This window comes from Lepisosteus oculatus, chromosome 4, assembly GCF_040954835.1.
Source record: "Lepisosteus oculatus isolate fLepOcu1 chromosome 4, fLepOcu1.hap2, whole genome shotgun sequence".
Classification (NCBI taxonomy): Eukaryota; Metazoa; Chordata; class Actinopteri; order Semionotiformes; family Lepisosteidae; genus Lepisosteus; species Lepisosteus oculatus.
This window is the reverse complement of record NC_090699.1, coordinates 50,753,821-50,770,623: the sequence shown is the minus strand read 5'-3', so window position 1 is coordinate 50,770,623 and position 16,803 is coordinate 50,753,821. Positions and strand designations below refer to the sequence as shown.

General features: G+C 35.4%; 1 protein-coding gene across 16 annotated transcripts in view; it reads left to right on the top strand.

Moving 5' to 3' along the window:
• The window catches only part of foxp1b (forkhead box P1b), a 195,338-nt gene that overhangs the window by 118,890 nt on the left and 59,645 nt on the right, over window positions 1-16,803 (top strand). For all 16 annotated transcript variants that reach the window (XM_015347192.2, XM_015347197.2, XM_015347198.2 and 13 more), the window contains one exon: window positions 12,263-12,361. In XM_015347192.2, coding sequence (XP_015202678.2) covers window positions 12,263-12,361 — 99 coding nt within the window. The remainder of the gene's footprint in view (window positions 1-12,262; window positions 12,362-16,803) is intronic.

The window sequence follows — 16,803 nt, the reverse complement described above, 5'->3', positions numbered from 1 at the left end:
TGCTCCTATCACATAGCAGCTAATGGACTTGAACAGCAGCCTGTCATTTAGTGTTACCTCAGAGTAGAGCAGACATGCCCTTGATTCCTGCAGAGCTAGTTCTTTAGTTCAGTTTTATCTGCATTTTCTTTTTTTTTTAATATTTCCTGCACATGCTTTAATAATGGACCTGGCTGTAAAAGCAACTTTATTTTAAGGAGGCAGGTAAAAAGTCGGTACACTTTTACATCACAGCAAGGGTAATGCATTCTCAAATTAGAAAATTTATATTTAACTACATTTTTTGGTTCACCCTTATGCTTAATTCTACAACCCCTTGACATTTATGTCCTCATTATTGTATATGCAATGTTTTGTATTGGCAAACTGAAATGCTTGCTGTATTATCATTATTGATTTATTTTGTCTTATGCATTTATCCAAGCCAACTTGTGTTTGTGCCTATTTACACAGCGGGCATTTTTAGTGTTCTGAGTGCAGTACTCTGCTCAAGGGTACAATACCAGTGCCACACCTGGGATTTGAATCCACAACCATCCAGTTATAAGTCCAGAGCCCTGATCGCATCTCTGTATGCTCTGTTTCACGGACATATGGAAAAATAATTAGAACTCTGAGTTACAGAATATGTTGGATTGTAGAAAATGTGTTTCAAATGTGCAGGAAGGAGATTATGGAATTATTTGCTGACCATCGTAGGTACATTTCTATATTGAATGCTTTAGGTTTGCAAACTGCACGGTTTCTGTTTTAAAAATGAGTGGTTTTCTTTTACTTCAGTACTCCAGCAAGTAAAAAGAGCAATGGTAATAACAGAAGCCTTGTGTGTGATCCTTCAGACATTCTTAGAAGAGATATAGCAACAGTTTAAATGAAGCTCCATCAAAAGGCAAACCACTGTATTGGTCCAGTTGATCTTATCTTTCTATCTTGGCTTCCATTCTTTCCTATGGAATCAGCAGTGCAGGGCGGGCTGAGGAATTAAATGCTTGATTACTCAATAGAGAGAGAAGGGATGGTAATCCTTTTCCACCTGGAGGAGAGGAAGGGCACAAATTCCCTGGCGTTTTAGCACATCACAGCTTTTGATCTGCCAAGAGCATTAAAGATTTTTCTGGTTTGTTGTGGATTATTACGCAAAACGGAAACAACAGAACAAACATGTCCCTGAGGTGAATTCATTCATTCAGTGCCACATCCAGTTCATATAAGCAGACGAAAGTAGTGAGAGAGACTTTTTTTGAGGAGCCGATCTCTACTCTGTCACTCAGACTGTTACTTTTGTCATTTACCTTGAAGGAATGTTCATTTTGCCCCCTAGTAATCTTGTTTCACACATCTTAAAAAGGACAGCCCACATTAAAAAAAAATGTTTTGACCATTTTTCTTCAACCTCTTTTTTGGTTTATGGTTTAATGATCCCCATACAATACAAACTGTATTTATAAAGTGGATATTACAGACTCCAAACTCCAACCAAAGAAAAGATAAATTGCCTCCCATTTGCACTGCAGACTCGAGAGTCCACTTGAGCCTAAAGCTGTAATGATTGAAACTCTTTATTGTTTAGCCTATTCTTCAGCCTTATTGCTGGAGTATCAGGTACCCCGTTGAACAGATGGAAGTTCAATTGTAAAGATTTAGGGGTATATTCTGATTAAAACAAAATGTTTTCATTCCCATTGGGAAGCATCTGCACCAGTTTTTGACTGTGCGGTTGATCCAGGTCTTAAGCAGTGCATATTACTTTGAACAATTTGATCAAATATTTCTGTTTGTCATTTTCAAAACCCTGTTAAGGAAAAGTCTGAAAACCACTGTTAGTAGTATTACATTTTTTATTATATATTCATCTAGTATTTCTTGGAAAATATTTTCAGGTGGTATTCATGGGATTACTTTACTTTTTATATGTAATGCCACCTGCACTTAAACAGTATATACAAGCATTTGTTAAAATCATTGAGCAGATTTTCTGAAACAATACAAAAACAGTATATTTTTCAACATCAGAGGTATACTTTAATTTACAGACTTCAGTATCGGCTCATTCTGCCTTTAGACTTATTTATTTTGATGTATCAAATCATGGTTGCAGTCCACCTTATTGTAGTATTGAAATCACAGTAATGTTTAATGTCTTTGTGGTCACAGACATTGTGATAAAAACTGTTTTTTTTCAGATCTAGGTTATTTCTTCCCTCTGAACTGTGGAATTGTATTACTTCAATGTGTGAACTCACCATTCCCTGCAAGACATTTCTATTTTGTAACTCAATACTGACACTTTGCTAATCAGGTTTTCTGTGATTAATCTGAGTACTCACTTTCTAAACAGAATAATGATATCACAATTACTCCAAAAGTACCTTTCATATTTATTCCATATTAAAATCAAGAGGAAAAAAGAGTGGCAGACCTTATTAAAACATTATGGGTGCCAAATGCATAATGTTTTTTGTCATTACAAAGGAAAAGCGTTTTTATATGCTTATCATTTAATTTTTTCATGTTTATGCACCAAAATGACTTGTAGATATGTAAATGTGATGCAATGGCAACTGTATTGTGCTTCTGTTCGCATTTTAATATGAACAGCATGACAATAATAAGCAGTAGATTAGTCAAAGATAAAGTAGTGCATATAATAGCCATTGCATCAGGCCAAATTCAGAGCCTTGCAAAAATGTGATCCTTGTTGTTAAGTAATTGGTTGCCTTGTAAAATTTAATTGATTTTCAGCTTAACGGTCTAATTTAAGGTATCTTAGAGAGGCAGACAAGTCATGCTAGTTTTCATTGTAAAATCCTTATTTCATATGTGAAAAATCAAATGCAAGGCCAGGAAATACAAATCTTCTTCTTTTCAAGAGATTCTGATTAAGGAGCTGTGAAGCCAGAAGCTATTTGCTTGTCTTAGTGAGTACTCTATCTGAAGAGAAAAACAAGTCTTTAAGAAAAGAATAAAAGGGTCCCTTTTTTATTTGGACATTTTACAGTTCAAATTTTGTTGAAGTCTGAAAAGTGTCTTATAACTTCTGTGCACTAAAGATACCGTGTTAAGTTGCAGAGCATTAAGCAGTGTAGATTTGTTATAGTGTAATGGCCTGTAACCTTCAGTTTAGCTTGGGTGTGGTGAAAAAGAATTATATTATTTTCTTCAGCAAATCAATGATCATAACTCTAAATATGATCTATACATGCCATCTCTTGGTTAAACCCAGAGCAGTGACCCTATAGTGTGTTTACACAGTCTGGGGGCTACTAGAATAAAAAGCTGGGATGGTTTTTGGTTCTATAGTTTTATAATTGTTTTCAGATTTTTAGGCATTTATTGGTTAGTTCCTCCAGGATTCTATAATGGCAACATTTCAAAAATCTCTACAATGTAAATATTCACAGGGGAATAAATAATGGCTATTGAAAAAAAAACACCACAGAATCAAAATTCTAATTGAAAAAAAACATTACATTTTTTAGGTGAATGCAACCTAATAATTGCATATACTGTACTGTAGCTTTCAGTCTTCATTCTCGGCAGGTGTAAAAACACGTTTGAAACAAATACAGACTGCAATACAGCAGAGCAGTTCATAACCATTAACATATCAGAGTGGCAGGCACTGGAATTAATACACATATGTATCTGTGGTTTGGTATTTGTTTCAAAAGCTCTTTGAAATTAACGAGGGAAGAATGTGCTTTTGGACACCCCTTAAGGTATCTCAGAGAGGCAGACAAGTACAGTGTGCTGCCCTGCTTAGTTTCTTTGTCATATAAATGAAGCTAAAGCTTTGACTTCTCTCTCCCCCAGTCAATTTTTCCTTCTTGTGACCTCGCTTTAGTGATTCTATTCATCCCAAGTATCTGGGCATAATGTGAAGTAGGGAGAGAATGGCGAAATCAGTTGTTGATAGACTTAGCAGTGAAGTGGATTAAATAAGCATCAGGCTACTGGAGCTGATTACAAGAATATGAAAATGCAGTATCTTAATGGTACATATTTTCATGTGGCGGCTCAGTTGCCTTTCATTTTGCAGCTAATATGTCTATTCTTATGAGTCATTTACTTCTTTAATTACCTTTTGCAGCAGATGCACAATGGTGTATTAATGTGAATGATTTTTACTGCCAGTTTATCATACAATGCCTCTAAAGTTGAAAGGTGTAATTGACTTGGAAGAGCAGCACATGAGGGAAACAATATTTAGTTGACAGTTTTCCTTGTACTCTTGGATGGTGTTTATGAGTTTACACCACACTAAAGGAGTAATAAACACAATTTTCATTCAATAACCGTGGAGAGACTGTTCCTAAAATTCCTTGGTGGAAAAGAGATTTGTTCATTTATTCAGTCACAATCTAAAGTTGTGTTTTATGATTTTATGATCAGACTAGACTGGAAGAATGGTACTGTGTGTGTTTGTGTGTCAGTGGGTGAGCATGAATTTCTGCCAATGTGGGGACAAAATGTGAGAAAATGTTCCCACAAAGAGAACTCCTGACAAACACAGGATGTGGGGAAGTCCCCATAATGTAAAATATTTTTTATAAACCAAATTACATCTTCTTTCAAATCTAAAAGTGCCACAGGTATTGTTTTACATCCATTTTCACACTCTATGAAGTCTCATATGCGTGGAGATTGGACTAGAATAGTATAGAAGGCATTTGAAAGAGAAATCTGAATGTATATACATGGTTTTATAATAGAACACCTACATACATGTGGAGAACCACTTGGCAACATTAGGGGTAAGTGTATTCAGATGTCCTCAAAGACCTCAGATGACTTTTCTTGCTGCATTACTTGAAACAAAACTGAAAAGATAATAATCATATATTTAGACAGATTTAAAAGATCACAGAGAAAACAAGCATTTATCAACCATTTTTCAGAATTGTAAGGGGAGATGAACACTTTCAGGACTCTGTAAATAATGCCTTGGGATTTGAACAATTAGTGGTGTGAGAAAATGGCCATTTCATGCCAAGTTGTGGTACAGTGCATTTGGGTGGTCCAATGCACTGTAGTCTGATTAGTATGGTTGGTTGTGGTTAAACAAAAAAAACTAGTGACCAGTAGATAAATCAGTAAAAGCTGACATTTGCATCTCAACTGTAATTCCATGACTTTGAATATATTGATACTTCTAGCATCATTTGAATTCATATCTTTAACTATTGCAGCTGTCTTTTTCGATTCAGAGAAATGCAAACCAGTTTTGTCACCTTTTCAGTAAAGAAAAGTTCAAATGCCTTCTAATCCCCCCACCCAGAATGTAGCCCGTAACTGCAGAATGTATTTTTTGGGATACAGCAGCAAAATCAGAAGTTTCTCTTTTAATTAAAATGCTCCAAAATCATTAGGTTACTACATGTAAACAAATGTTTTTGCTCTTGCTCTAAATCTTCTTTTGCCACAGCGGTGGAGCATATTGGCTCCTTGCAGCACACAGACAGTTAATCCGTTGGCAGTTCTGTGTGGTTGTTTGCAGTTTGGGCCTCAGCAGCATAATGAAAGTTTTCTTGCCATCTGTTGTTAAGCTGGTGTTGAGCAAGGCCAGAAAATCCAAACAAAACGATGGCCTGCTGTAAACTGAACCTGTCAGTCTGGCATAGCTAAGGTGACCTCTCCAATGTGCAGGGCAGTCCTCGGTACCAGGCACTGCCTGCATTGAGAGTTACAAGGGGAACTTCTCAGGGGGACAGTATTTACTCTTCTAATTCTGCTTCTCTCTCCCAATCTCCCACCATTTCATCATCCATCTCATTTCCTTGATTTTACTTCCATTTGTATTGTTTTTGTGTGTGTGTGTGCATAAAATATTAAATAGGCTCAGAAAATAAGAATGTTTCATTTTGGGGAAAAAAAAACAATTGTAAGACACAGCGCTACCTGTTATTGGGCGAATAAACAAAATTAGATTTTTATTGAAGTCGGCTTGTATCTTACATAATTGCATGCTGAGTTTTATATTGTTTAAACATGGCAATTTGAAATGTTTAGTGTTGTCATAAATATTAATAGATTTGCTGAAAAGTGTTGCAAAGGAATGGGATATAGTGGTTTGAAGTGGATATGAAACACTGATTTATTTATGTATTCTACATGAATTAGTTTGGAAATCTAAACATCAGTTAGAGAGCATTTTGTAGATGGGTTGTAATGTGTTGGATCTGAACATTGGTGCCTTTTTCAATGTGGAGAGCCTTTTTGGAATGGCATTAATTATATACTTAATAGTGAAAATTTACCTTTCTATTTTGCATTGCAGATAAATGCCTATAATACAAGAAAATGCAATTAATACAAATAGTTTTATCCTCTCTGCTGTCCGCTCACACGTTTTCAAGAATTTATCCCAAATCATATGCATTTCAATTAAAATGACACTTACTGTAAGTGAAGTCCATTAATATATGTCCATGCATTCACTTCCCCCCACCTCATATATTGGGCATTTGAATGAAAAATATGCAGTCCTAAAGATCTGTACAAGCTCAGACAAATTCAAAAGCTGACTGCACAGCATTTTTAAGTCATATTTGTAATAGCCCAAACTAAAGTTATAGTGAAGCTACCAAGATTCATCTGATTGACAAAAAGATCACATTGAGGGAAAAAAAAACTGGAAAGCAAAAGAGATGAGCTTGTTTACAAGGTGACTGATGTATAATGGGCATCTTGTTTAAAGATGAAATGCATGCAGGATAGAATTTCTGGTATAAATGTCAGGTGCGTTAAGATGTGTGCTCACTCAGAAAGTCAGCTAGATAACCTTGACATTTAGGACACTGCCATGCAGACGGCAAAAATGGTATTTTTTAAAAGGAGGACTACATTAAGAGGTAACCTATTAGCAGTGTTTTTGCCGGCTGTCTGAAAGCTCAGGTCTCCTGTCTATTAAACTCCAACCACTGTGTAAACATTCCTGTGTTGTTCCTGGTCTCTACAATGGCCAGGGGGATCGAGTTTCACCTGCCTGCACATCTTCAAGCAATTAGAGCAATTAGTTTGAAGCCATTTCACATTCAAGGTCTTCTATGGCATTCAAGTCTAGGACATCACTGAATAGAAGGAATATAGAGTGGTCTCCTGTGATAGACCTGAACAAATAAGCAGTCCTTAATTTTTTTCAGAAAGACATGTTCCCCCTGGATAACATGAGAAAGAAACTCTTCTGCGTTGAACAAAACCACTGTTTTAGTTTTTGGTCATTTTTAGAAGCCCCATTTTCGGCAGTTTATTTTTTCAATGTTTCTGGGCAATATTTGTTTTTTGATAAATGTTTCAAAGAGATAGTGTCATGTGACCCTTGGGAAGTCTTTGTGCCTTATTTTTGTTTTCCTCCTAATTCTTTTCAGCTAGACGTTTCTAGTATTTCAATGTAGGCATAGAAGGCTTGACTGCAGATGCACAGGAGTTTGCCATGTTAGCCGATATGCCTAGTAACTTTCCTCACAGAATGAGTAATAAATGAAGGAAGACCCTCTTCAGGAGGGGATAATGTAAACTGGGTGTGGACTTTCACTGCTGGAATTAAAAAAAAGCATTTGTAAAACTTACACTGAAAAAAACATAAAACCCATTTCCTAAATTATTCTAAGTAATTAAGTAAAAACATCTAAGTGAAATATTGTGTCACCAACAAAATGTTGCTTTTTAGGACTGAGGACATAGGACTAAAACATTACTGTGTTACTGCTTAACAGCTTGCCTTATCATTCCTTCAAACCCCTGGGATATCAGGCCATTACTGGTATTATTTGCTAATTTTAAGTGGACGTATGTGCAGATAAGAGAATAGTTGTTTATTATGTAAAATACAGTAATATGAGAGTGATGTGAACTTTGAACATATGTAAAAAAGATTGGCTGCATTATATTTGACAAGAATACCAAATAGAAAGTCTTTGTTGCTGATAAGAGAGACCTTGTCAGATCCTGGAGGGTGTTTTTAATCAGCAATACCTGCAGGCTTCATTATAAGAGTGCATGTAAATCTTCTGTTCTTTGTCCATTTCTTATTAATTAACAGTTGTGCTACAAACAATTTGAGCATTGAATTCTAATGAAAGCATCTTAAATGTTAAGTGTCTTACATTGCTGAATATTTAACTGCACTCCACCAAATAGAGATTAACAAAATGTAGCATTTGTTGCTAAAATGATTGATTAGTAGTATTGAAAAAGTACAGTAATTAAACATTGTAACAACTGCCTCATACACTAAAATAGTATGATTTTTAAAAGAATGCTTTTTTAAGATATACTTATCGCTATTTTTTTTTCTTTTCGCATACAAAAATCCTGCTTATAGCATCTAATGGTTCTGTTCCTTTGTAACCCAGTCGCCTGTTTCTATTATCTGTCTTTTGAACTGTTTTTGTATCTGATCAGTTCCACCTAATATGTCTCTTGATTTGTACCATTGTAGTACTCAGACAACATGCTGTTCTCCTCATTTTTATAAGCTTTTCGATGCTCTTGCCTGTCATACACTGGCAGTTTATCTCTGGCGTCTGGATTTGCTTTTAGACTTGTGTGTCTATCAAGCCACAGTACCTTTGAATGCAAGATCAAAAGATGAATTCCAAGGGAAAAAAAAAATCCTTGTATGAAGAAAAGAGTGGGTGCTATGTAAACATCCCAGTGACAGCTCACAATGAGTTATTTTAGGGCAGCATTAGCGCACAGAATGACAGGCAGCCACAGACTACTTGCTAAACAACAAATCAGACCCCTTGCACTAGTCTGATTTTTGCCTCGGTAACAATGCATTTGTTCACAGAATTCTGGGGAGGGTTTTCTTTGTTTTCGCGTGTGAATTATTCCAAAGCCATGTAACGTTTCCTTGTAGCATCTACATTATCTGCTTTCTCCGAGAGTTTGAATTTGAAATGTAACCCACACACTAGTCGCAGATAGTTTGGAAGGCACACCCAAGAGCATGTATGCAAGCTCGTTTATCTTATTTTCCTGCTACCCTAAGCGTTTTGAAGCCACTCAAGAGTTTTGGTTCCTCAATCTTGTTTTGTTTCCACATTTGTTAATTATTGGGGTGTGTTTTTTAATGAGCTTTTAAAGTTGGATATGATTTCTTCAGGTTTTGGTTCATCATTGGAGGGGCATGATTGCAATAATTGTTTTAAGTGGTTTATTTAAAAACAGTAAGAAATGTGAACTGATCAGTAAACTGTTGTTAGTATCTGTTCTCCATCAGACAATGTACTCTCTGCTAGTAGGAAGACAGGGCTCCTTCAGTGGCCTGGAAAGGGCAGTGTTCCAGTACATTTTCATTTCAGAATGTGCTTCAGCCACACAGCACTTCCTGTTTATTCAAATATCTTTCCCTCATATTCTTGAAACCCCCACTTCATTGAAACAGCCAGATCACAGCTTCAGCGCAAGTATCAAGGCAAGAGTGTGGTATATTCCTCTGTCTTTAATCTCTTGTTCATTCTGAGATGTAATTTTTTCAGATATTCTTGGAAGAATATTTTCAGCACTCAACAGTACTTTTCATTATCTGAGAGAACACCGTTTTAACAGCTATAACTTGATATCTTTCTTTTACAGCCTGGGGTTGTGTGTACTTTTATGGCTCAGAAAGTTATTTTTTTCTTTATTTGAAAGAAATACCTACTTCCGTATCCCCCGTTAAGCTGAAAATGCTGAAATAAGCAACTAAATATATTTGAGGTGCACTTTGATAGTATTTAGCTTTGGTTTTTACAAAACTGTCATAAAACAATGTCAAAATGAAAGGCCGTGTTCCTTTCTGACGGATGTAAAAGTATTTTAATTAGAATTAGTGTTAAATGTCAAGTTTTGATGCACATGTAATTTAGCACTATATTTAGATTGTGTTTTTATCGTCTATGCTGCACAATTTCTTTTGATTGCTCATTTTGCGTAGGAGTGAAAAAACTCATACTGTCCACTAGTTAAAGCCACATAAAATGGCCCTTTTGACAGTGAGCTCTATGGGGGCTTTCCCATTTGAGTTCTCATTTCAAAGTCAGGAACCTTGCTACTGTGCGTGTAGTTACAGCTTATTTCCAGTGGCTTTTTCATCAATGTTCCAAAATTACTTTTTGTAGGTCAAATATTGCCTCTCTGATCAAATCAGGCTTTATCAGATCTTACTTAAAATCATGACAGCATGTTCTGATTCGTTATCAAAATGTAAATAATTTCTACTTTAAAGGAGCGAATTGTAGAATTATATTTTTTTGATCTTTCAGATTTTTTTTCATTGTCTTTTCAGATTTCTTACTTTCAGGTGTCTGCAGTGGGGCAAATTAGTGTTTGACTCTTATTCAGGATTCTGATCAAGACAGGAGGTGAAATGTTTATAAACCAAAGAAAAGGAAATGTTCTAACAGATAAAAAATGGGCTTGGAGAGAAGCATTAATGTGATCTACATCTTTAGTGAAACGTTGGAAATCATTGTAAATAAACGTATTAATTTCCTAAAACAGTTTATTGATAAATCAGGGTAATCAGTTTTGTTAAGGAGTGTCCTTAAAGTGAAAATTGTAAATTTAACTGAATTCCACATATCCTCTGTAGTGTTTATTTTTGAGGAAACGTTATTAATTCTCAATTAAACAGATGAATGGACACTGATTGTATCTTTGTGTGGAGGGTAATTTTTGCGATTTAAATATCTTATCTGTTGTGTAGCGAAGCTGTTTGCCCAAAATGACTACTGCATGTCACCCAGAAGGTGCTGCTCTTCAGTAGTGGATGAAATAGTGCTCTTTTATATGTAAAGTGTTTTAGAACCCTTTAGGATGAAAAGCGCTATATAAAGGCAATTCATTAATTTATCTAATTTATTTACATACTTTTACAGTGCATCTGTAAAGCTGTCTTTACTGTAAAGTCCAAAAATCTCGTCAAAAGAGGAAATATGCTTTTTATTTAGCTTCCTGCTCCTTTTTCAGATAGTGCTCAGTGGAACCTACTTATGAATTTTCCCACCTCAGAGACTCAGCAGCTTTCGCTGTATTTTGTAGCGCAGATCCCTGCTTTGAGTGAATGCTGGAAGACTGGCCTCAGTCTGTAGCCTGTGGTCATATTCCATCCTAACATGAAGCTCTATGATGTAATCCCACAAAACCTTCTGATGCAGAAGGTCAGCACACTACCGTACAGCACAGCTGTGTCTCGCAGCCACAGAGCTGTCTAGGTCTCTTGTAAAGAGTTTTGTTATGAAGCTTTACGATCTTGGAAAACGTTGAAAGCTTTTTTTTTTTGGTTCTCCTCTAGACGCTTTTTTTTACTGGATAGCAATGGGCAGTTCTTCAGAAATCCATTCATTTAATTAAAGAAAATCATGTATTTCGTAAAAAAATGTTTGGATCTGCCTCTTGACTGTTTGTTTAATTGTGGGAGTAATCGTTTGTGGAACATGGAAAGAATGAGTGACGTTATTTACTCAGATGGTTTACTGGTGTAGGTGTGAGGCACATAACTTGCTGTGGGAACAGTTGGTTGCTTTTCTTGGTATCTGTGTCGTTTTGATGACCATTATTTTTCTTGTTTGTTCTGGATGGCATGTTTGATTATTTATCGTAAGGGAAAAGGGAGTAGCTGAAGCAATAAACATGTGACTGGACTGGATTTTGTTTTCCATTGAGAAGGCCACGTCCTTTAACAGAGATTTTCAGCAGTAATAAACGATTTTTTTCTTTGCTTTAAAAGGAAGTGAAAATCAGAAAATAGTATATGGTAATTCTTGTGTCTGTTGCAAGTGCAAAATATGCATAATGTTTGTAATTGTGGTTCCTGTTGGTCTAGAGATTGTACGACTACACGTATTTTGGCAAAGAAAGGAATGATGTTTAATAATGTAATTTATCTTTAAACTATTTGCTATGGATATGGTTTTTAACAGTTACTCTTAGAAGAAGAAACTGCTTAAATTGGTGCTTATCAGCCCCCTGACTATTAACATACATAATTCTTTCCTCACATGTAGTAGCTGTTCTGTTAACTTCTATGTTTTATGAGAACACAATTTCAGCAGAGATAACAGAGGAAACTATGTAAATATATTCTAAGGAAACCAAGATGGAAAAATTGTCTGTTTTGCTCACAACACAGTGTGAGTTGTTTTGTTATTTATCGACGGCCAAGAACAAGTTGTTATTTAGGCTACATCTGTTGTGTTACAAAGGAATGGAGTCCCATGAGAAGTGTTCCAAACAAAATATTAAAATGTCCTGCCTTTTCTTCATCCTTTCTCAGGCCCTTCAAGTTGCGCGACAAATTTTGCTGCACCAACAGCACCAGCAAAGCAGTGGGTTGAAGTCGCCCAAGAGCAATGAGAAACAGACAGGGCTGCAGGTAAGGACCTCCGCCTTCTTTCAGATTAAAAGGAGCCGGCAGTTCTGAAAGTTTTAACTGCACCGCATTTCATCCTTCTCTGAATTTGACCATTCATAATGCAAATCTTGAATTGCGAAATGGAAAACATCTCAAGTTTGGGGCAAAAATAATTAGCATTTCATATCTCTGTGTGGAACATTTAAATTCTCAAAACTAGGCTGTTCATTTTTTTTTCTTATTTGTTTGCTGCATGCATTCTATTCTTAGGACAAAGTGTACAAGAAAAAAAGTGCATAAACAGGAAATCAAGAAAAAACTATACTAAGCTTGTGTGTTTGATCATAACTCTATTACATAGTAATCTTTTTTTTCAGATTTGAAGTATGCATTAGGGATAGTTTACCTAAATAAAAACAACACATTTACCTTCAGTGCAACGATTTAAAAAAATTAATTTGTTTTACCATTAATATATGCAGTATTCAGTATTTTGCCTTACAACATACAGTACGTTTCTTTTACAGTTGCCAAGAAACATAATAATTCCGGGCAACCCTTCCACATGTCATGTTTACAAATGTGACATGTTGTGTGGTATTATTTACTTTGAAAGAGTAGAAGGTATAATTATTTTTTTTCTGTGTGGCCCCTCAAGTTTATATGTATTGTTTAATTCGTAGGCAACACTGCAGAATTTAAATGGTGACAAAGCTCTTAACTACACTTCAGTGCTTCATCATAAAGTAAATATGTCGCGAACACCTTTTTGTTTTGGTTCCTACAGTACATCCAGAATATCCCAGGTGATGAGTGGAATGGGAGCAGGATCTGTTGAGCCTTCTTTCACTTAATTTTGCATTTCTGTGGCATGATTTACATGAATTCAAAATTAAAGCAACAATAATAATATGTAAACATGTTATGATTACATTTAACGTTTCAAAATCATTATTATTTTATTATTCAGTATTATTATAGACTAAAAGTAATACCTTGCATGTTTTAGTGGTTTAGATAGGAACTATCAGAACCTGACAAATTCTCTTTAGGCCGGAGATGATTTTAGAACAATAGCCTGCCAATTGTAGTTTTGACATTAATAATATTTAAAGGTAACACGTTGTGCTAGAATTGTTATGTCCATCTGCAGTCTTAACATTTGTGTAGTTTTTTAATCTCTCTTGACCTGGGGAAATTGAATAGCTGCAGCTACTCAGTGAATATTGCCTCAGACAGCAGGGGGCACTGTGGAGCAGGGAAGAGAGATTGACTTGAGACAGTGATCTTAACATTGGACCTTAGGGTGTACAAAGGTTCTGTCTCTCTTTGAAGAAATATATATCAAAACAGTATGAAACAGATATGTATTTACTCCTGCTAACATATTTACAGTTGTTTAAATTACAGTATTTTCAGTATTAGAAAGTGGTTTACCAATGACAATAAAAAAGAATGTACATCAACTTTAGAGCATAAGGGTTGTATGATAGTGAATAAATGTAAATGTCTGGAGGGCATTTTTGGTAATTAATACCACAGCCTGATATATATAATATTTAATACGCTTTTTCCCATAGGGAGCATTTTTTAATGAGGTATTGTACCAGCTAGGTCTAATGTCAGGTACTGAAAGACGTTCTTTGTTGTGCAGATGTCTTAAGAATAGCGCCAGAGGATGAAATATGACTGTGTTGACCTTTCAGTTGTGAGCTTATTTGTCAGGATTCAAATAAGTTGAAAGGATCAAACTAAACAGTTTCCATAGTCAGGCTGGGGATTGTGAAGCAGAGGTCAACAGAGGAGGCCACATCGCAGATTCCTCTACACAGCCAGTTGTTGGTACATATTGAAGTACTAGAGCATCTCCCGCAGACAAAGACAAAATTAAAATTCTAATTTATTAATGTATACAGAGAGCTCGCCCAACCTGTCACTCAGCTATTGAAAAGAAAGCCTAGTCGTTTTTTTTAGCCTCTTGTAGCTTATGAGCCTCACAAGTTCAATATAGCATCTAAATAAATTGTAAATTGCTCATGCTGTAATGATACACAGTATGTTATAGCCCAAGCTGTTAAAAGTTTTTTGTTTGAGTATCTGTGCTGTTTGAAAATCACAAGTTGAATCTTTTGTTGTATATTTAATCACAGTGTATGTCTTTGAAGTATTTACTGAAAGTTTAAACACTATTCTTTTGGATGACTATAAAATAGAAAAGAAGTGAAAATAGCAGAAGGGTATTATTTGTTAATATTCTCTCCCTCTTTCGATCTGGAGTTAACTTCGGTTTTTGAAAGCCTGTTCCTGTGATGATAATGATTGCTGGGCTTGCATATGTGCTCATTAAGTTATAAAATATTAAAGTTTAATTCACGCTATTTTCCAACATGTAGTTTTCAGAAAATTTGTAGCATCAATTTAAATTACAGTACAACCTTTGTAAAAAGTCCAGTCAAATACAGTATATGTTTTGAATCAGTTTTGATCTCGAAAATGACCACGACTGGTCAAAATGACAAACAACATTTGTCTATTTGATGTGAGCAATGTGCCAGAATTCAAGTATTATATTATGAATTTTGGATGAGAGATATAAATTTTGGGAGAAACCGTTGCAGATCAGCTGCAAGTGTTAAATCAAGTCTTATAATCTATGATTGAATAAAGATAAAAAAGATAAAATATGTGACAGATAAAATTTCTGGGCATCTGAGAGATTCTGGCCCTGTTGTTTGAATTAGTATATAACAAGTACTGTATGCAATTGTCTACAAAACTAAAGTTTATGTAATGCATATACTGTATACACACCACACATAGATATCTATTTTGAAATTTATAATTTTGCTACCTGACTTCTTTCATTTTTTTCCGTGAATTATTTGTGCACAAATGGAAAATTGTTGTATTTCAGTTTTGAGGTGATTAATGCGTAAAATATCCAGTAGGTGGTATTGATGTATATATTTTTTTTAAATCTAAGTGAATAATCTTAAATGACTTAATCATTTTCACCACAAAACGTTTTTTTCACAATAAGATATTTGGGTGGGCATTCCTCTCTAGAGTGTACTGGAAATGATCAGACAGCCTTAGAAACACCCCCACCTGTTTAGCATTCTTACTGGGAGTAAATAAAACCATGAATGCTTAAATTCTGCTGAGAGGTTAGTAAATGAAATGCACTTATGTATAAAAAAAATAAGTTGATGAAGTGGAAAAATGATATTGAAAAAAATTAGTGAAGAGCACATAAAAATGCATCCATCCAAAGAGATTGACTTGTAGTCAGCTTTAAATTGCAGTTTGGTTTTGTTTTTTAAAAGAGGGTGGTTTCAGTGGTCATAATTATGTAAGAAAAGTTTAATTTAGAGCTGCATATGCTTTTGCTTAAGGCATTTAATTTCACAAAATATTAGAACAGCTGCAGTGGCAGCTGAGAATAGCTAAACATACTTGACTGGTCAAAAGTGAGTAAATTACTGACAAAATGACACATGTAATTAGGAGTGTCCCTGCCACTTTACCTCATGGTTTACACCTACAATGCTGGAAAAGAGAGAGTGACTCCCACCTCGCTAATTACCATTATCACTGAAATGGTAGGGTTTGAGTCATTAGTTCCATGTGCATTTAATTAGAGGCCGGCTGAAATTGGATTTAACTTATTACTTTTTCATGGATCACTTTCTTGTCATCGCTTCAAATTGGATTGCAGCCCCAGGTAACTAATTACGAGAGCCACAGGATCAAGAGTGAAGGAATAGGTAATTAGGAACAACACTGTCGGACCCTTGCTGGTAGTCCACTGGCACTGCGGAAAGAAAATTAGTCTCGTTTGTAGCAATGCTGAGAAGCTGGAGTGTTTAACTATGCCACTCTGCTAGGAATCATGGGAAGATTCCTGCCACCTATAGTGGATTACGTGATGCGCAGCTGAGCTGAAGATGTTATGTCAACATGGTTCCACAGTCATAAGCTTAATTCCTAGATTAGACTAGTAAATTCAAGATTGGTAGTATTAGAACAGTTAGTTTTTATTCATTTGGGTTTTTATTTCCATTTGTCCCGATAATGGTTGCACATAAAAGAAAACAATCTCTTTAAGACGTGTATCTATTGAAAATATAAATTCAACTACACAGATTACTTCAGTGTAAGAAAGCATAATGCAATAGCAACCATTTCTGTATTCCTGGTTTGCCTAGTAAATCAAAAATAATGATTCAAATGTGCACTCCACTGGTTGCCAAAAAACAAAGCCACAAAAATGGGGAGAGGAAAATGAAATTGCAGTGCTTGAGGCGTCATCTCTGAGGCTATTACAAAATACTGCCTTTGTATGATTTTATTTTTTCCTTTACTTGTTAGTATTACACGATTACCAGCCTTTTAAAATTAGGTGAGATTAGAGTCAGTCAGAGACCAAATCAAAGTAAGGTCATCTTTCCTTCACATAATTA